This window comes from Pristiophorus japonicus, chromosome 13, assembly GCF_044704955.1.
Source record: "Pristiophorus japonicus isolate sPriJap1 chromosome 13, sPriJap1.hap1, whole genome shotgun sequence".
Taxonomy (NCBI): Eukaryota; Metazoa; Chordata; class Chondrichthyes; family Pristiophoridae; genus Pristiophorus; species Pristiophorus japonicus.
The window spans coordinates 75,956,697-75,978,263 of record NC_091989.1 but is presented as its reverse complement, the minus strand read 5'-3'; the positions used below and the strand labels follow the sequence as shown (position 1 = coordinate 75,978,263).

Here is a 21,567-nt window from a genome sequence, read left to right as displayed (position 1 = left end):
GTCAGGGACAGGGTTGGGTGGGGGGGGGGGTAGGATGGGTGGAATGGCGATAAGGTGGGGGTGGGGGTGAGGAGGGCAGGATTTTCCAAACAGGATCAATTGACAAATGAACCAAAACACAACGACTGAAAGGTGAGACTTGAATTAATATTTTCTGCAAGCTGAGATTTGTTACTGAGCACCTTGGGGCAATATCTTTCAGTGAAATAAGCCTGGGTTTTCTCAGTGCGATATTTACATGTACATAGAGCGACCGTGTGTGGGAGTACAATATTCACTGGAATCCAGGCCCACACTCCCAGTACAGTACTGAGGGAGCGCTGCACTGTCGGAGAGGCAGTACTGAGGGAGTGCTGCACTGTCGGAGGGGCAGTACTAAGGGAGAGCCGCACTGTCGGAGAGGCAGTACTGAGGGAGTGCTGCACTGTCGGAGGGGCAGTACTGAGGGAGCACCGCACTGTCGGAGGGGCAGTACTGAGGGAGTGCTGCACTGTCAGAGGGGCAGTACTGAGGGAGCGCTGCACTGTCGGAGGGGCAGTACTGAGGGAGCACTGCACTGTCGGAGGGGCAGTACTGAGGGAGCGCTGCACTGTCGGAGGGGCAGTACTGAGGGAACGCCGCACTGTCGGAGGGGCAGTACTGAGGGAGTGCCGCACTGTCGGAGGGGCAGTACTGAGGGAGCGCCGCACTGTCGGAGGGACAGTACTGAGGGAGTGCTAGTCAGAGTAGGAATCGCAGGATAGCTCAGATGAATACGTGGCTTGAGCAGTGGTGCAGCAGGGAGGGATTCAAATTCCTGGGGCATTGGAACCTGTTCTGGGGGAGATGGGACCAGTACAAACCGGACAGTCTGCACCTGGGCGGGACCGGAACCAATGTCCTAGGGGGAGTGTTTGCTAGTGCTGTTGGGGAGGAGTTAAACTAATATGGCAGGGGGATGGGAACCAATGCAGGGAGACAGAGGGAAACAAAAAGGAGACAAAAGCAAAAGGCAGAAAGGAGATGAGTAAAAGTGGAGGGCAGAGAAACCCAAGGCAAAAAACAAAAAGGGCCACTGAATGTAAAGGGGCTGCAGGAGGAGTCAAAACTAAAAATCATGGTTTAAAAACTAGGATTAAAACACTCTACCTAAACGCACGCAGCATTCGAAATAAAGTAAATGAGTTGACGGCACAAATCATTGCAAATGGGTATGATTTGGTGGCCATTACAGAAACGTGGTTGCAGGGTGGCCAAGACTGGGAATTAAACATACAGGGGTATCTGACGATTCGGAAAGATAGACAAGAAGGGAAAGGAGGTGGGGTAGCTCTGTTAATAAAGGATGATATCAGGGCAGTTGTGAGAGACGATATTGGCTCGAATGAACAAAATGTTGAATCATTGTGGGTGGAGATTAGAGATAGTAAGGGGAAATAGTCACTGGTGGGCCTGGTTTATAGGCCCCCAAATAATAACTTCACGGTGGGGCGGGCAATAATCAAGGGAATAATGGAGGCATGTGAAAAAGGAACGGCAGTAGTCATGGGGGATTTTAACCTGCATATCGATTGGTCAAATCAAATCGCATGGGGTAGCCTGGAGGAGGAATTCATAGAATGCAAACGGGATTGTTTCTTAGAACAGTATGTTACAGAACCTACAAGGGAGCAAGCTATCTTAGATCTGGTCCTGTGTAATGAGACAGGAAAAATAAACAATCTCCTGGTAAAAGATCCTCTCGGAATGAGTGATCACAGTATGGTTGAATTTGTAATACAGATTGAGGGTGAGGAAGTTGTGTCAGAAACGAGCGTACTATGCTTAAACAATGGGGACTACAGTGGGTTGAGGGCAGAGTTGGCTAAAGTAGACTGGAAACACAGACTAAACGGTGGCACAATTGAGGAACAGTGGAGGACTTGTAAGGAGCTCTTTCATAGTGCACAACAAAAATATATTCCAGTGAAAAAGAAGGGCGGTAAGAGAAGGGATAACCAGCTGTGGATAACCAAGAAAATAAAGGAGAGTATCAAATTAAAGACCAATGTGTATAAGGTGGCCAAGGTTGAGGTGCAGAGGGACCTGGGGGTCCTTGTGCATGAATCCCAAAAAGTTAGTTTGCAGGTGCAGCAGGTAATCAGGAAGGCGAATGGAATGTTGGCCTTCATTGCGAGAGGGATGGAGAACAAAAGCAGGGAGGTCCTGCTGCAACTGTACAGGGTATTGGTGAGGCCGCACCTGGAGTACTGCGTGCAGTTTTGGTCACCTTACTTAAGGAAGTATATACTGGCTTTGGAGGGGGTACAGAGACGATTCACTAGGCTGATTCCGGAGATGAGGGGGTTACCTTATGATGATAGATTGAGTAGACTGGGTCTTTACTCGTTGGAGTTCAGAAGGATGAGGGGTGATCTTATAGAAACATTTAAAATAATGAAAGAGATAGAGGCAGAGAGGTTGTTTCCACTGGTTGGGGAGACTAGAACTAGGGGGCACAGCCTCAAAATACGGGGGAGCCAATTTAAAACCGAGGTGAGAAGGAATTTCTTCTCCCAGAGGGTTGTGAATCTGTGGAATTCTCTGCCCAAGGAAGCAGTTGAGGCTAGCTCATTGAATGTATTCAAGTCACAGATAGATAGATTTTTAACCAATAATGGAATTAAGGGTTACGGGGAGCGGGCGGGTAAGTGGAGTTGAGTCCACGGCCAGATCAGCCATGATCTTGTTGAATGGAGGAGCAGGCTCGAGGGGCTAGATGGCCTACTCCTGTTCCTAATTCTTATGTTCTTTTGTTCTTATGTTCTTATGTCGGAGGGGTAATACTAAGGGAGTGCCGCACTGTCGGAGGGGCAGTACTGAGGGAGCGCCGCACTGTCGGAGGGGCAGTACTGAGGGAGCGCCGCACTGTCGGAGGGGCAGTACTGAGGGAGCGCCGCACTGTCGGAGGGGCAGCACTGAGGGAGCGCCGCACTGTCGGAGGGGCAGTACTGAGGGAGCGCCGCACTGTCGGAGGGGCAGCACTGAGGGAGCGCCGCACTGTCGGAGGGGCAGTACTGAGGGAGCGCCGCACTGTCGGAGGGGCAGTACTGAGGGAGCGCCGCACTGTCGGAGGGGCCGTCTTTCACAGGAGCTATTACTCTGAGGCTGATAAAGATCCCGTGACACTATCCAAAGATGAGCAAGGTATTCCCTACATCAAATATCACCAAACTGATCAACAGCTCATTTATTGCCCTGTCTCTGGGACCTCGCTGCGAGCAAATTAGCTGCTCTGTGTGCCGATATTACAACACTGAGTTTATAAGGTTGATTCCAGAACGGAGAAGGTACAATTGTCAGGTGGCCTGATAGAGGTCATCAAAATTATGAAAGGGTTTGTAACAGTAGAGAAGATATTTCCACTTGTGGGCGAGACTGGAATGAGGGGGGTCATAAATATCAGACCGTCACCAATAAACCCAATGGGGAATTCAGGAGAAACCTCTTTAACCAGAGAGCGGTGAGAATGTGGATCACTGCCACAGGGAGAGGTTGAGGTGAATAGTATCGATGCATTTAAGGGGAAGCTGGATAAACACACGAGGGAGAAGGGAATAGAGGGATATGGGGATGGGGTGAGATGGAGAGGGGTGGGAGGGGGCTGGTGTGGAGCATAAACCCCGGCACGGACCCGATGGGCTGTAAATACTATGTCATTCTGTGTAACAGTAACCCATTGGCTGTAAAGTACTTTGGGAAGCCACAAGGATATGAAACGCTTTATATAAAATGCAAATTATTTTGTTAAACATGCAGCAACAGGATAAATAAAGGCGTCTATTGAGAGGCTGTGGGTGGGAGGATAATCACGTTAGAAATAGCTAGTGACATCACCTTCCCCATCACACCCACCCCTGGAGTCGATAACTATTTCGTTGAACCTATAAATCAAGTGCACTCTTATTAAAAGGGCAGAAAAACCAACAAATTAAACTTTTTACAATAATGGATCAAATTAAAATTTGTTTGCCGGGGATTACGATGCACTCCAGTCCTTCCGGTGCTCACCTCTCGCGGAAGGCCGCGAGCGTACCGGTGGACACTGCGTGCTCCATCTCCAGGGATACCCTGGCGCGGATGTACGTGCGGAAGAGAGGCAGGCAGTCAGGCTGAACGACCCCCTCGACCGCCCGCTGCCTGGACCGGCTGATGGCACCCTTGGCCATGCCCAGGAGCAGTCCTACGAGGAGGCCCTCGGACCTACCCGCTCCCCTCCGCACAGGGTGCCCAAAGATCAGGAGTGTGGGACTGAAGTGCAACCAGAAATTGAGGAGCAGCCCCTTCAAATATTGGAATAGGGGTTGCAACCTCACATAGATTGGGCTAACCAAACTGGAAGCAATACGGTGGAGGAGGATTTTCTGGAGTGCATAAGGGATGGTTTTTTAGACCAATATGTCGAGGAACCAACTAGACTGGGTGTTGTGTAATGAGAGAGGATTAATTAGCAATCTCGTTGTGCGAGGCCCCTTGGGGAAGAGTGACCATAATATGGTGGAATTCTGCATTGGGATGGAGAATGAAACAGTTAATTCAGAGACCATGGTCCAGAACTTAAAGAAGGCTAACTTTGAAGGTATGAGGCGTGAATTGGCTGGGATGGATTGGCGAATGATACTTAAGGGGTTGACTGTGGATGGGCAATGGCAGACATTTAGAGACCGCATGGATGAACTACAACAATTGTACATTCCTGTCTGGCATAAAAATAAAAAAGGGAAGGTGGCTCAACCGTGGCTATCAAGGGAAATCAGGGATAGTATTAAAGCCAAGGAAGTGGCATACAAATTGGCCAGAAATAGCAGCGAACCTGGGGACTGGGAGAAATTTAGAACTCAGCAGAGGAGGACAAAGGGTTTGATTAGGGCAGGGAAAATGGAGTATGAGAAGAAGCTTGCAGGGAACATTAAGACGGATTGCAAAAGTTTCTATAGATATGTAAAGAGAAAAAGATTAGTAAAGACAAACGTAGGTCCCCTGCAGTCAGAATCAGGAGAAGTCATAACGGGGAACAAAGAAACGGCGGACCAATTGAACAAGTACTTTGGTTCGGTATTCACGAAGGAGGACACGAACAACCTTCCGGTTATAAAAGGGGTCGGGGGGTCTAGTAAGGAGGAGGAACTGAGGGAAATCCTTATTAGCCGGGAAATTGTGTTGGGGAAATTGATGGGATTGAAGGCCGATAAATCCCCAGGGCCTGATGGACTGCATCCCAGAGTACTTAAGGAGGTGGCCTTGGAAATAGTGGATGCGTTGACAGTCATTTTCCAACATTCCATTGACTCTGGATCAGTTCCTATGGAGTGGAGGGTAGCCAATGTAACCCCACTTTTTAAAAAAGGAGGGAGAGAGAAAACAGGGAATTATAGACCGGTCAGCCTGACATCGGTAGTGGGTAAAATGATGGAATCAATTATTAAGGATGTCATAGCAGTGCATTTGGAAAGAGGTGACATGATAGGTCCAAGTCAGCATGGATTTGTGAAAGGGAAATCATGCTTGACAAATCTTCTGGAATTTTTTGAGGATGTTTCCAGTAGAGTGGATAAGGGAGAACCAGTTGATGTGGTATATTTGGACTTTCAGAAGGCGTTCGACAAGGTCCCACACAAGAGATTGATGTGCAAAGTTAGAGCACATGGGATTGGGGGTAGTGTACTGACATGGATTGAGAACTGGTTGTCAGACAGGAAGCAAAGAGTAGGAGTAAATGGGTACTTTTCAGAATGGCAGGCAGTGACTAGTGGGGTACCGCAAGGTTCTGTGCTGGGGCCCCAGCTGTTTACACTGTACATTAATGATTTAGATGAGGGGATTAAATGTAGTATCTCCAAATTTGCGGATGACACTAAGTTGGGTGGCAGTGTGAGCTGCGAGGAGGATGCTGTGAGGCTGCAGAGCGACTTGGATAGGTTAGGTGAGTGGGCAAATGCATGGCAGATGAAGTATAATGTGGATAAATGTGAGGTTATCCACTTTGGTGGTAAAAACAGAGAGACAGACTATTATCTGAATGGTGACAGATTAGGAAAAGGGGAGGTGCAAAGAGACCTGGGTGTCATGGTACATCAGTCATTGAAGGTTGGCATGCAGGTGCAGCAGGCGGTTAAGAAAGCAAATGGCATGTTGGCCTTCATAGCAAGGGGATTTGAGTACAGGGGCAGGGAGGTGTTGCTACAGTTGTACAGGGCATTGGTGAGGCCACACCTGGAGTATTGTGTACAGTTTTGGTCTCCTAACCTGAGGAAGGACATTCTTGCTATTGAGGGAGTGCAGCGAAGGTTCACCAGACTGATTCCCGGGATGGCGGGACTGACCTATCAAGAAAGACTGGATCAACTGGGCTTGTATTCACTGGAGTTCAGAAGAATGAGAGGGGACCTCATAGAAACATTTAAAATTCTGACGGGGTTAGACAGGTTAGATGCAGGAAGAATGTTCCCAATGTTAGGGAAGTCCAGAACCAGAGGTCACAGTCTAAGGATAAGGGGTAAGCCATTTAGAACCGAGATGCGGAGGAACTTCTTCACCCAGAGAGTGGTGAACCTGTGGAATTCTCTACCACAGAAAGTTGTTGAGGCCAATTCACTAAATATATTCAAAAAGGAGTTAGATGAGGTCCTTACTACTAGGGGGATCAAGGGGTATGGCGAGAAAGCAGGAATGGGGTACTGAAGTTGAATGTTCAGCCATGAACGCATTGAATGGCGGTGCAGGCTAGAAGGGCCGAATGGCCTGCTCCTGCACCTATTTTCTATGTTTCTATGTTTCTATACTCTACATACTCATGGAATACGGACTTTACAGGCGGCCTGGGAGCCCGTGAACTGACTTAAAAACCGATTGCACGGGACTACTCCGTGCACCACCCTCCAGGCCAAGTCCCCAATAAATAGTGGGAGGACTCCCGTGTAGCGTGCACTCCATCGGGGACCCCCGCCTCCTCTGGACGGTAAGATGTTGCGCCATGGCGTGTCCGGACGGCAGACGAGGATGGCAAGGTTGAGAGTGTGCAGGAGCAGCCCGTACAGGAAACCTCTCCGCGCAGAACTGAAAGGCATGGAGGGGATTTCCCCGAGGCGGCTCAAATTGTGAGGCGCCGGCTCCCGAGGGAGGTTCCGGGGTTTGGCGCCGAAGAGGAATTCCGTCCGGACGGGGGTCAGTTCGTGCTTGAGCCTCCTCGACACACCTAACGGAGTCAGGGCCCATCGCTGTTTTAGCACGCCTGGCGCCATCCAGCCCGCTCCTCCGCCATCGAGCAGGTCCCTGACCCTGGTCACCTCGCCAAACACAGCCCTCTCAATCGCCTGCCACCTAAACCCCCGGAGTGCAGAGAACCCGGTGCGACAGTGATCCCCCTCCCCCTCCCCCGGTGCGACAGTGATCCCCCTCCCCCGGTGTGACAGTGATCCCCCTCCCCCTCCCCTGATGCGACAGTGATCTCCCTCCCCCTCCCCCGGTGCGACAGTGATCCCCCTCCCCCGATGCAACAGTGATCTCCCTCCCCCTCCCCCGGTGCGACAGTGATCCCCCTCCCCTGGTGCGACAGTGATCCCCCACCCTCTTCCCCGGTGCAACAGTGATCCCCCTCCCCCGGTGCGACAGTGATCCCCCTCCCCCGGTGTGACAGTGATCCCCCTCCCCCGGTACGACAGTGATCCCCCTCCCCCGGTGCGACAGTGATCCCCCTCCCCTTCCCCCGGTGTGTCAGTGATCCCCCTCCCCGCGGTGCACAGACCCGGGGGTGAATGACCATACGTACTGCGGCGGGAGCCCCGCCCCTCACGGGCCTGAAGCCTTCGGCCGGCTGGCACCGCTCGGCGTGGCCGTTACAGAAGCAGCTGCCCATGGCGATGAGGTCGCTGACTGCGTAGTGCGCGAATCGCTGGGGTTTGAGGCCGGCCCCTCGGCCCGGGCAGGGGCAGGCCTGGCGTTTCAGCAGGCGCACGCGGAGGTTGGTGACTTTCAACAGGTCCTGAGCTTGAACGCTGTACGGGTCGTCCACAGAATGCGGCCGGGCCAGGGCTCGGAATATCACCTGGGTAAAGAGGAGAAAGGTCAGACCACGGGGACTGAAATCAGAATACACACACTCTCCAGCCCGTCGGTCAAAGGTCAGATTATTGGGTAATGGGCTTAGAATTAAACAGAAGCATTACAGACAGTAACAGATAGTTTGAACAGTCTGGGACCAGGAGAACGCCCACATTTCCCAAACACTGAATTCAACAATGACTTGCATTTATATAGCACCTTTAAGATAGGACAATAGCCCAAGGTTCTTTGGAGTGTAACCAGACAACGTTTGACACCAGGCCACAAGAGGAGATATTAGCACAGGTGACCAAAAGCTTAGTCAAAGGGGACGGTTTTAAGGAGCGTCTTAAAGGAGGAAAGAGAGGTCGAGAGGCGGAGAGGTTGAGGGAGGGAGTTACAGAGCTTGGGGCCCAGGCGGTTGAAAGCACGGCCACCGATGGCCGGGAGACAGAAGTGGGGAGGCACAGAGTTGGTGTAACGCGGAGATCTCGGGGGGTTGTGGGGCTGAAGTAGATTACAGAGAGAGGGAGGGGCGAGGCCATGGAGGGATTTGAACACAAGGAGGCCGAAATTCAGCCACCCGATAAAGCCTGTTACCGCTGGGTCACGTGGCGGCGTCGAATGGCTGCCGCTCACGAAATTCTCCCCGCTGGTTTTCCGGTGGTCCCCACTCCCGCCCCACTGCTGCCGAACCCTCCTTAGTGCGTCATCAAAGCGCTCACCGCTAATGTCCTGCCTTGGGAGCAAAATTCACCGGAGAAAATCTTCCAGCCGCTGCGCGGTGCCCCCCACAGTTTTTCCTGTCGGTGCACTGTGTTTGCAGTGTGTGTAAAATGGCGGTGCGGCCTCCATTCAACGGGAGCGCGCACTGCCAAGGCCGCCATCTTATTTATTGTTGGCCGATTCCCAGCCTAACAATTATGCCCCTTGGGTTCGGTTGGCCCGGCCGAAACCCTCCCTGGTGGCCCAGTGGATCGAACTTAAATATCTGCAGAGCTCACAGCGGCCCTTCCCTTTAACTGAGGGTGAGACGTGGTGACACGCCAGCGCGATGAGGTCACCAGCCCGGCGCCGATGATTGACAGCGGCGCACATGGCACCACTTCCGCCCCGCTCGAAAATAAACGCCAAAGAGCTGAATTTCGCAAGATGGGCCACGGCCAAACACAAGAAAAATAGACTGTGCGACCCGTTTCCGGGGGGGGGGGTGGGAATGGGTGGTTGAGGGGAGTCACTGAATGAAGGTGAGGCTCCTTTCCAGAGGAAATCAGTTAAAGTGTGGCGATACTTAGTGAATGGCTTTCTCAATTACTCATATAACCAGCTGAAAAGTGGCAGATATACTGGCAGAGGTTGCCGTAATCCCCCAGTGAGACATCCTCCAGTACAGGGCGACATGCCCCCAGTGCAACACTCCCCCAGTGCAACACTCCCCCAGTACGGGGCTCCCCGAGTGCGACGCTCCCCCAGTACGGGGCGACGCACCCCCAAGTGCGGCGCTCCCCCAGTGCGACGCTCCCCCAGTACGGGGCGACATTCCCCGAGTGCGACACTCCCCCAGTACGGGGCGATGCTCCCCCAAGTGCGGCGCTCCCCCAGTGCAGTGCGACACTCCCTCAGTGCAGCGCGACACTGCCCCAGTGCAGTGCGACACTCCCCCAGTGTCGGCCTGGATCAGATGCTGAAACCCACGAATGTCTAACTCAGAGGGGCGAGTGCTACCAGAAGCCAAGCTGACACTGTGCTTTGCTTTTGTAAAGTATTTATTATTTTCTACTCTCCCCTCTCCTCCCCTCGTGTCTACTGCCCTCTCCTCCCTATTTCCTCCCCTCTTCTCCCCATGCCCTCCTCTCTCGTCCTCTCTCCTCCCCTCCCGTTCCCTCACAGCCCTTCCCCTTTCCCCCCATCCCCTCCCCTCCTTCCTGCCCTTCCCTGTCTGTCCTATTTACTGCCGCCCACTGAGAGAATTCGCAAACAAACCCCCCTGGAGCCTCTCGTGGTGGGATCTGAACTCACCTCCTCTGGATCACTAGCCCGGTAACTTAACCACGACCCGACCGTGCCCACTGTAACCTCAATCTCTTGTTCTAGCTTCGAACCCACATCCTGTCCAAGGGCACACGTTTATCCTTCTGCGGCATCTCTCCTGCCCCACCCCTTGCCTCTCCCCACCCCGACCCTTGAACCCTCCATCCCCACCCTTCCCCCACCCTTGCCTCCCTCCACCCCGACCGTCCCCACCCCGACCCCCATCCATGCCTTCCCCCACCTCCACCCTTGCCTCACCCCCATGGCTGCATTGGTTACCTATCAATCCAACTTCTCCAGCGCCATCCTCACTGGCCTCCAGACCCACCCTTCACGATCAAACCCCGCTGCCTACACGCTGTCCCACTCTCCTTCCATCCCGTCCTCGTTGACTCTCAGTTGTTCCCTGTCCCCCAATGCTGATTTATATATCCCTGTCCGTCTCACACCAACCCTATCTCTGAAATCTCCTTTTACACATCCTTCTGCCCTCTGAATCTGGGCTCCTGAATATTCCACATCCCCCAACCCTGCTCCACCTTCAGCATCATCATAGGCAGTTCCTTGGAGTCGAACTAACTTCCACTCTTAGAATGAGTGCTTAGGTGGCTGAACAGTCCAATACGAGAGCCACAGTCCCTGCCACAGGTGGGACAGACAGTGGTTGAGGGTAAGGGAGGGTGGGACTGGTTTGCCGCACGTTGCTTCCGCTGCCTGTGCTTGTCTTCTGCATGCTCTTGGTGATGAGGCCACCTTCAGTGGCATTGTCTTCAGCTGCCTTGACACTACACACTGGAGTTCCCAACCCGAGTGTCCTTTGTCTTGTTACCGATCAGATCAAAGCTCTGCAGTCCTGCCACATCCAGTCATGAATGGTGGTGGACCATTACACAACTAACGGGAGGAGGAGGCTCCATGAATATTCCCATCCTCAATGAGCCCAGCACATGAGTGCAAAAGACAAGGCTGAAGTGTTTACAACCATCTTCAGCCTGAAGTGCTGAGTGGATGATCCATATCGGCCTCCTCCTGAGGTCCCCACCATCACAGAAGCCAGTCTTCAGCCAATTCGGTTCACTCCACGTGATATCAAGAAACGGCTGAGCGTACTGGAGACAGCAAAGGCTATGGATCCTGACAACATCCTGGCTGTCATGCTGAAGACTTGTGCTCCAGAACTAGCCGCAGCTCTGGCCAAGCTGTTCCAGTACAGCTACAACACTGGCATCTACCCGACAATGTGGAAAACTGCCCAGGTATGTCCTGTCCACAAAAAGCAGAACAAATCCAAGCCGGCCAATTACCGCCCCATCAGTCTACTCTCAATCATCAGCAAAGTGATGGAAAGTGTCATCGACAGTGCTATCAAGCGACACTTACTCACCAATAACCTGCTCACCGATGCCCAGTTTGGATTCCGACAGAACCACTCGGCTCCAGATCTCATTACATCCTTGGTCCAAACATGGACAAAAGAGCTGAATTCCAGAGATGAAGTGAGAGTGACTGCCTTTGACATCAAGGCAGCTTTTGACTGAGTGTGGTATCAAGGAGCCCTAGTAAAACTGAAGTCAATGGGAATCAGGGCAAACTCTCCACTGGCTGGATTCATACCTAGCACAATGGAAGATGGTTGTGGTGATTGGAGGTCAATCATCACAGCCCCAGGACATCGCTGCAGGAGTTCCTCAGGGCAGTGTCCAACGCCCAACCATCTTCAGCTGCTTCATCAATGACCTTCCCTCCATCATAAGGTCAGAAGTGGGGATGTTCGCTGATGATTGCATGGTGTTCAGCTCTGTAAAGTCCTTACTCTACAGTATGAAACCGCACGAGGCCATTCTGGGGACAAGGTCACTCTGTGACCTTAACTCTTTATTCACAGGACTCCAAAGACGATGACCCTGCGTGGGACCTCCCTTTTTATACCTGTGTGATCAGGTAAGGAGTGTCTCCCACAAGTTCACCTCTTGTGGTCAAGGTGTGCATCTAGGTTGAGAGTATATAGTAATACAGTGGTGTTACATTGTGCTTACATACATGACAAGTTCCATTCATAACTCCTCAGATAACTCCAACAAGCGAGAGTCTAACCACCTCCCCTTGACATTCAACAGCATTACCATCACTGAATCCCCCATCATCAACATCCTGGGGGTCACCATTGGCCAGAAACTTAACTGGACCAGCCACATAAATACTGTGGCAACAAGAGCAGGTCAGAGGCTGGGTATTCTGTGACGAGTGTCTCACCTCCTGACTCCCCAAAGCCTTCCCACCATCTACAAGACACAAGTCAGGAGTGTGATGGAACACTCTCCACTTGCCTGGATGAGTGCAGCTCCAACAACACTCGAGAAGCTCAACACCATCCAGGACAAAGCAGCCCACTTGATCAGCACCCCATCCATCACCTTAAACATTCACTCCCTCCACCACCATCTACAAGATGCACTGCAGCAACTCGCCAAGGCTTCTTCGGCAGCACCTCCCAGACCTGCGACCTCCACCACCTAGAAGGACAAGGGCAGCAGCCACATAGGAACACCATCACCTCCACATTCCCCTCCAAGTCACACACCATCCTGACTTGGAAATATATCGTCGTTCCTTCATCGTCGCTGGGTCACAATCCTGGAACTCCCTCCCTAACAGCATTGTGGGAGCACCTTCACCACACGGACTGCAGCAGTTCAAGAAGGCGGCTCACCACCACCTTCGCCAGGGCAAGTAAAGATAGGCAGTAAATGCCGGCCTTGCCAACGACGCCCACATCCCGTGAATGAATAAAAAAAAACTCCCTTCCTGCCTTTAAAACTCTCCTCAGAACCATCGCTCAGAACAAGGTCACCTGGCACTGCCTGCCTGCCATCTGTTTCTGCTCCAAAGCTCCGTGGGATGAATTCTACATTAATGGCGTTTTATAACAACTTGCATTTATATAGTGCCTGTAACGCAAGAAAATGACACGGGGCGTAATCAGACAAGTCTGACACGGAGCCAAAGAAGATATTAGTACAGGTAGCCAAAAGTTTAGTCAAACAGGTCGCTTTTAGGGCGCGTCTTAAAGGAGGAGAGAGGTGTTGAGGTTGAGGGAGGGAATTCCAGAGTTGAGGTCCCAGACAGCTGGAGGCACGACTGCCAATGGTGGGGTGAAGAGAGTGGGTGCGGCACAAGAGGCCAGAGTTGGAGGAACAGAATCGTCGGGCTGGAGAAGTTTGCAAAGATAGGGAGGGGCGAGGCTGTGGAGAGGTTTGAAGATAAGGAAGAGAATTACAAATGCAAGTTTTAATCACCAGACTGAGGATTCAGAGAGAGGTTCAATGTATTCTCAGCAAGAAGTCAGGCAAATTGCGTCCAAGCGTTCACAGCTGCTGTGTGCTAAAATGCAGACGGCCTCACGCTGACTGTCGAGCTGATGTCGCAGTGTAAACGAGGTATCGGTTCTACACGTGCCAGCAATCTGAAGGTCAGGAAGTGGCGAGCTACGTCGCCGAGCTAAGGTGACTTGCAGGACAATGTGAGTTTGATGGCTACCTGGAGCAAATGCTCAGAGACTTTTTTGTACTGGGCACTGGCCACGAGACCATGCTACAAAAACTTTTGACTGTAGAGACACCGACCCTCAGTAAGGCCATTGCGATAGCACAGGCGTTTATGTCCACCAGTGATAACACCAAACAAATCTCTCAGCACACAAGTGCTTGCAATGTTTATAAATTAACTGGAACTGTGTTTGCGAGCAGAAATGTACAGGGCAGAACCCACGAGTCTGCAACTGCTAGCAGGCCTCAGGTGACCCAGATGACTCAGAGTCCACAACAAAGGATGAATGCAAGGCAATTCACACTTTGTTGGTGTTGTGGAGGCTTCCATTCAGCCTATTCATGCCGCTTCAAAGGGTATGTTTACAAGAGCTGTGGAACAATGGGGCACCTCCAACGAGCTTGCAAACGAGCTGCAAGCTCTGCAAAACCTGCTAACCACCACGTGACAGAGGAAGATCGGTCCATGGTGGATCAAAGCAATTTCGAGCCTCAGAGAGAGGGGGCAGATGCTGAAGTATAAGGGGTGCACACATTTTCGACGAAATGTCCACCTATAATGATAAACGGAAAATTGAATGGCTTACCTGCAGCCATGGAACTGGACACTGGCGCTAGCCAATCCATCATGAGTAAAAAGATGTTTGAGAGACTGTGGTGCAACAAGGCATTCAGACCAACCGTGAGCCCCATCCACACGAAACTGAGAACGTACACCAAAGAGCTTATCACTTTCCTGGGCAGCGCCATGGTCAAGGTCACCTACGAGGGCACGGTGCATGAACTGCCACTCTGGATTGTCCCGGGCGATGGCCCCACACTGCTTGGAAGGAGCTGGCTGGGCAAAATCCGCTGGAACTGGGATGACATCCAAGCGCTATTACATGTCGATGAGGCCTCATGTACCCAGGTTCTTAACAAATTTCCTTCCCTTTTTGAGCCAGGCATTGGAAATTTTTCCGGGGTGAAGGTGCGGATCCACTTGGTCCCAGAGGCACGACCCATTCACCACAACGCGCGAGCGGTACCTCACATGATGAGGGAGAGAGTGGAAATCGAGCCGGACAGGCTGCAACGCGAGGGCATCAACTCCCCAGTGGAATTCAGTGCGTGGGCCAGCCCGATTGTTCTAGTCCTCAAAAGTGATGGCACGGTCAGGATTTGCGGCGATTACAAAGTAACTATTAATCCTTTCTCGCTACAGGACCAATACCCGCTACCTAAGGCAGACGACCTATTTGCGACGCTGGCAGGAGGCAAGACGTTCACCAAGCTCGACCTGACTTCGGCCTACATGACGCAGGAGCTGGAAGAGTCTTCGAAGGGCCTCACCTGCATCAACACGCACAAGGGACTGTTCATCTACAACAGATGCCCGTTTGGAATTCGGTTGACTGCAGCGATCTTCCAGAGAAACATGGAGAGCCTACTCAAGTCGGTACCGCACACTGTGGTCTTTCAGGACGACATATTGGTCATGGGTCGGGACACCGCCAAGCACCTACAAAACCTGGAGGAGGTCCTCCAGCAACTGGATCGCGTAGGGCTGCGGCTGAAGAGGTCGAAATGCGTCTTCTTGACAACAGAAGTGGAGTTTTTGGGGAGAAAGATCGCGGCGGACGGCATTCGGCCCACAGACACCAAGACAGAGGCTATCAGGAATGCGACCAGGCCACAGAACATCATGGAGCTGCGGTCATACCTGCATTCCTGGGACTCCTCAACTATTTTGGTAACTTCCTACCGGGGTTAAGCACCCTTTTAGAGCCCCTACATGTGTTATTGCGCAAAGGTAAGAACTGGGTATGGGGAAAAAAACCAAGTAATTGCTTTTGAGAAAGCCAGAAACATTTTATGCTCAAACAAGCCACTTGTATTGTATAACCCGTGTAAAAGACTTGTGCTAGCATGTGACGCATCGTCGCACAGAGTCGGGTGTGTATTACAACAAGCTAATGTTGCAGGGAAGTTGCAACCTGTCACCTATGCCTCCAGGAGCTTGTCTAAGGCCGAGAGGGCATACAGCATGATTGAGAAAGAGGCATTAGCGTGTGTGTTCGGGGTAAAGAAAATGAATCAGTACCTGTTTGGCCTCAAATTTGAGCTGGAAACCGATCATAAGCCCCTCACATTCCTGTTCGCTGAAAACAAGGGGATAAATACTAATGCCTCAGCCTGCATACAAAGGTGGGCACTCGCGCTATCAGCTTATAACTATACTATCCGCCACAGGCCAGGCACCGAGAACTGTGCGGATGCTCTCAGTTGACTACCATTGCCCACCACGGGGGTGGAAATGGCGCAGCCTGCAAACTTGTTGATGGTCATGGAAGCATTTAAAAATGATAAATCACCTGTCACGGCCCGCCAGATTAGGACTTGGACCAGCCAAGATCCTCTGCTATCCCTAGTAAAAAACTGTGTACTGCATGGGAGCTGGACCAGCATCCCCGTTGAAATGCAAGAGCTAATTAAGCTGTTCCAGCGGCGAAAGGACAAGCTGTCTGTTACGTCCTGACTCTAATGTAGTGACTTACACAAGACACATGCTGAAGTCAAGGTCACTCAGGACCTTTAATTCCAGCTCTCCAGTGCTGCACTTGCCTGAGACCTCCCTTTATATGCCACAGTGGGACAGGTATGGAGTGTCTCCTGCAAGTGCACCCCTGGTGGTAAGATATGCTTATTGTTACAGGTCATATCCAGTTACAGTCATGTATAGCATGTTAAGATACAGTTATATACAATAATGTGAGATACATGACACTGTCCATTCAGGCAGACTGTCTATTGTGGGGTAACCGCGTACTGCTACCCAAAAAGGGAAGGGAGACGTTCATCTCGGATCTCCACAGCACACACCCGGGTATAGTAATGATGAAAGCGATAGCAAGATCCCAAATGTGGTGGCCCAGTATCGACTCTGACTTAGAGTCCTGTGTACAGCAATGCAATGTGTGCGCTCAGCTGAGCAACGCGCCCAGAGAGGCACCACTAAGTTTGTGGTCCTGGCCCTCCAGACCATGGTCGAGGATCCATGTCGACTATGTGGGCCCGTTTCTCGGTAAAATGTTCCTGGTGGTGTTGGATGGTTTTTCAAAATGGATTGAATGTGAAATAATGTCGGGAAGCACCGCCACCACCACCATTGAAAGCCTGAGGGCCATGTTTGCCACCCATGGCCTGCCGGACATACTGGTCAGTGACAATGAGCCATGCTTCACCAGTGCCGAATTTAAAGAATTCATGACCCGCAATGGGATCAAACATGTCACCTCGGCCCCGTTTAAACCAGCCTCCAATGGGCAGGCAGAGCGGGCAGTACAAACCATCAAACAGAGCCTTAAACGAGTTACAGAAGGCTCATTCCAAACCTGCCTGTCCCAAGTACTGCTCAGCTACCGCACGAGACCCCACTCGCTCACAGGGGTGCCCCCGGCTGAGCTACTCATGAAAAGGACACTTAAAACCAGACTCACCCCAACCTGCATGATCAGGCAGAGAGCAGGCGGCAGCAACAAAATGTCGCGCCACTGTGTCACAAGAAATTGATCTGAATGACCCTGTGTATGTGCTAAACTATGGACATGGTCCCAAGTGGATCGCGGGCACGGTGATAGCTAAAGAAGGGAGTAGGGTGTTTGTAGTCAAACTAGACAATGGGCAAATTTGCAGAAAGCACCTGGACCAAACGAGGCTGCAGTTCACAGACTGCCCTGAACAACCCACAGCAGACACCACCTTTTTCGAGCCCACAACACACACCCAAAGGATCAACGACACCACACCGGACCAGGAAATCAAACCCATCACACCCAACAGCCCAGCAAGACCAGGCTCACCCAGCAGCCGTACAGGGCCAACAACACGCCAGCCCAGCGAGGGCACAGCCAACATACCAGAACAGACATTTGTACCGAGGCGGTCCACCAGGGAAAGAAAGTCTCCCGACCGCCTCACCTTGTAAATAGTTTTCACTTTTACTGTTGTATATCTGTAAAGCATGCACTCCCATGTTCCGCCACCAGGGAACGCATCCCCTGAAGTCCCAAGGGATCCCAGCACCCCAGCACTGTATATAAGCCGGTCCCTCAGGCCTGTTCCTCACTCTGGAGTGTATTATTAAAGACTGAGGTCACTGTTACTTTAACCTCCCTGTGTGCAGCCTCATCTGTGTTAGGAACACAATACATATCAACTACTTAATGTTTATTTATATTTATAAAAGCTCCAATCGCAGGTCCCTCAGGTACCCAGATAGTGCAAGATGTACAGCTTTATTGCACCCGACACTGTCCTGAGAGCACATTAACTCACAGCACAGCATATCGAAACAGTTCGAAGTAAAAATGAAAATCAGGCAATGAATATTTCTCCATCCTTTATCTAAAGGTAACAATTACTGGCAGTAAATTCAAAGTAGATCAGACAACCTGTACGTCAAAGAGATAGACCGATGTAATGGGCTGTTATACTCCCCTGCTGACAGCGGACAATCCACGAGTGGTACTGAGGCACACAAGCAGGAGGGCTCAAGTCAGGAGTGTGATAGAATACTCTCCGCTTCCCGGGATGGGTGAAGGTCCAACAACACTCAAGAAGCTCAACACCATCCAGGACAGAGCAGCCCATTTGATCGCCAGCCTATTCAGTGGCCTAAACATCCACCAACGTATAGTGGCTGCAGTGTGTACCGTCTACATGCTAGGATTTGAACTCACAACTCGCCAAGGCATCTCCGACAGCACCTCTCAAACCCGCGACGTCTCCCACCTAGAAGGACAAGGGCAGTAGGCGCATGGGAGCACCACCACCTCCAAGTTCCTCTCCGAGTCACACACCATCCTGACTTGGAAATATATCGCCGTTCCTCCATCGTCGCTGGGTCAAAATCCTGGAACTCCCTCCCTAACAGCACTGTGGGAGCACCTTCACCACACGGACTGCAGCGGTTCAAGATGGTGGCTCACCACCACCTTCTCAAGGGCAACTCGGGATGGGCAATAAGTGTCAGCCTTGCCAGTGACGCCCACATTCCAAGAATGATTATTAAAAAGATTCCATTCCGAATGAATTGATGTGTCACATTCACCCTCAGCTCTCAGGAAATAAATCAGCCAAGGGCTTGTTCTTCCCACTTCCCGCTTTCCATTTCCCGCTCGCTATCCGGCGATCCCAGATACCAAGTGCAGGGGGTGTGGAGGCTCAGTGAGGGCAGCATCATCTGTGACCCCTACCAGCTTTCTCCATCTGGGGTCACACGAGGCGAATGGCCAATGTGGGCAAGTTACCAGGGGGCAAGCAGTGTCCGGGCACAGAACACACAGGGCAGCCACAGAGAAAAGAGGAAAGGATGCTGTGTGTTGTTCCAAACTACTGGCAGAGGTCGGAGAGTGAGTTATGGCAGTGATCCAATACCAGTCAATGGATATACACCATTGAAGCTTTGCATCAAGACATGATTATGAGGTTAGATTGCAGGCATGTAATTTCTGTGTTTATCTGTTCTGCTAAGTATAGGTCTTGTTCAAGCTGGTTAATTGTTGTTTAACTAATGAAAACAACAAGATTTGAACTTGGACCTCAGTTGTGACAGAATATTAGATCACTGTACAGATTACTACAGCATGTATCATAAATATAACGACTTCGAAAAATTATACACAAGTTTTCTGTCAACGTTCCATTACAAATTTCTATGGCCATATTTATAATGGAAACGGGTGCCACCGCTGGTGGGAGGGTATAATTGCAGCGTGACCCGTTTACATAGGTTGTGCCATTACAAATGTGGACATTGGAATTTATAACAGAAATAGTAAAAATATAAAAATAAGAACAGAATGCATGACTTTAAAATGGGGACTTAATGGGTCCAACTATCTCCTGCCCTCTAACCCATTCCCCCTGAAGACTGCATTGGGTCTTGACCATGGAAGATTGATGAATCAAATATGTCGGGGTGGGGAGGGGAGAATGAGCCAGCGTAGGACTTGGTCATTTCTGTTCTCTGCGGGCACACAGTGACCCTGACCAGCAAAGTTCATCGCCATCATCCAGTATCTGTTGTGTGTGAACATTGTACAATCGGACACAATCGCATGTATTGTGGAGTGTTGTGTCCAACTCTGGGCATCACACTTCGGGAGGATGCCAAGACCTCAGAGAGGGTGCAGAGGAGATTTACGAGAATGGTGCCAGGGATGAGGGATTCCCGTTATGTGGATTGACTGGAGAAGTTGGGGTTGTTGTCCTTAGAGCAGAGAATGTTTAAGGGGAGATTTGACAGAGTTGGTCAAAATTCTGAAGGGTTTTGATGGAGAAACTATTTCCACTGGCAAAAGAGTTGGTAACCAGAGGACAAAGATTTAAAATAGTCAAAAGAACCAAACAAGATGAGTTAGATCTGGAATGTGCTTCCTTAAAGGGTGGTGGAAACAGATTCAATAGTAAGCTTCAAAAGGGAATTTGATAAATACTTGAAAAGAAGAAATCTGCGGGGCTATGGGGAAAGAGCGGGGAGTGGGACTGATTGGAGAGCTCTATCACAGAGCCGGCATAGGCACAATGGGCCCAATGGCCTCCTTCTGTGCTGTGAGATTCTACGATTCTATGTCAATTCATGCCAAAGTCCACGAAGTAAAATTAAAAATTAAAAAAATCCTGGATAAAAGAGATTTGCCAATACTTGTGATTGAAAGGGTTTCCTGTTGACCAGGTCGGCAGATTGTTAGGTTGCTGCCAAACCAGGTCTCCTCAACCAAAGGAGAGCGGAAAGGTTCAATGTTGAAAGGGACTGTGTGGGATAGACCTCAGCTGTGGCTCAGTGGGAGCACTCGTACCTCTGAGGCAGAGGGTTGTGGGTACAAGTTCCACTGCAGAGATTGGTGCCGATATTCCAGCTTGACACTCCAGTGCAGTGCTAAGGGAGTAAGATATCCCATGACACTATTATCTGGTTATGACCACATTGCTGTTTGTGGGAGCTTGTGGCTGCTGTGTTTCCTACATTACAACAGTGACTACATTTCAAAAGTACTTCATTGGCTGTAAAGCACTTTGAGATGTCCTGAAGTTGTGGAAGGCGCTATGTAAAGGATGCATTCATTTGCAGCTCCTAAAGCTCTGATTGGATCCCCTTGATCACATGACCTGATTGCTGATTGGTCCCCTTGGAGGATAAGGCACACCCAGCAGTTTCTCAGGAATGTGTAATTAGAACCGCCCTGCCTGCGTAATCAGTAACATTGCAAAATGTAATTCGAGCCATTCTGACTGCCGACTCCAGACAGAACAGAGCTCACTTGGAACAGACAGGGATCACTCTCACAGGTTTACCCTTCTCCCACCCTCCCCCCCCCAGACTAATTTTCTGACCTTCCCCCCCTCATCCCTGCCCCCTTCCATAGATGTCCATCGTGTGTGGGTCACGGATTGTTAACCGGTTTATTGGATATGAAGTGAATAGTGATAATGTCGTGACTTCTGGATTTCATCCACTCCAAGGATGTCACTTGTCACACACACTGAGCTTTCCGAGAACTCACCCTGGTGTAGGGGGAGGGGAAGGAGAACATGGTGCCGGTGTAAAGGGGGTGGGGTTGGAAGAACGTGATCCGTCTTACCATCTGGATCACATTCTCGCTCTCAACCTCCCCCTTTAGACCTGGATCACATTCTTCCCCCATCCCCACTGTGCTCTTCAAACCCCCCCACCCCCCACCGAGTTCCTGTCATCCTCTTCCTGAGATCCCCCCTTCTCTCACTCTCTCTCTCTCTCTTTCCTCCAACCCCCTTTCTCTCTCTCTGCCCCCCTCGTCCACAGCCTCTCTCTCTCTCTCTCTCTCTCTCTCCCCCCTAGTCTCTCTCTCCCTCCCCACTCCCCCCCCCACTCTCTCGCTCTCTCTCTCCTCCACCAGTCTCTCTCTCTCTC

At 51.1% G+C, this 21,567-nt stretch overlaps 1 protein-coding gene across 1 annotated transcript in view; it reads right to left on the bottom strand.

The window, feature by feature from the left end:
- Positions 1-21,567, bottom strand: part of ntn4 (netrin 4) — a 74,312-nt gene that overhangs the window by 37,648 nt on the left and 15,097 nt on the right. Inside the window, exon 3 of the mRNA XM_070897666.1 lies at positions 7,787-8,062. Within this exon, the coding sequence (XP_070753767.1) occupies positions 7,787-8,062 (276 nt within the window). The remainder of the gene's footprint in view (positions 1-7,786; positions 8,063-21,567) is intronic.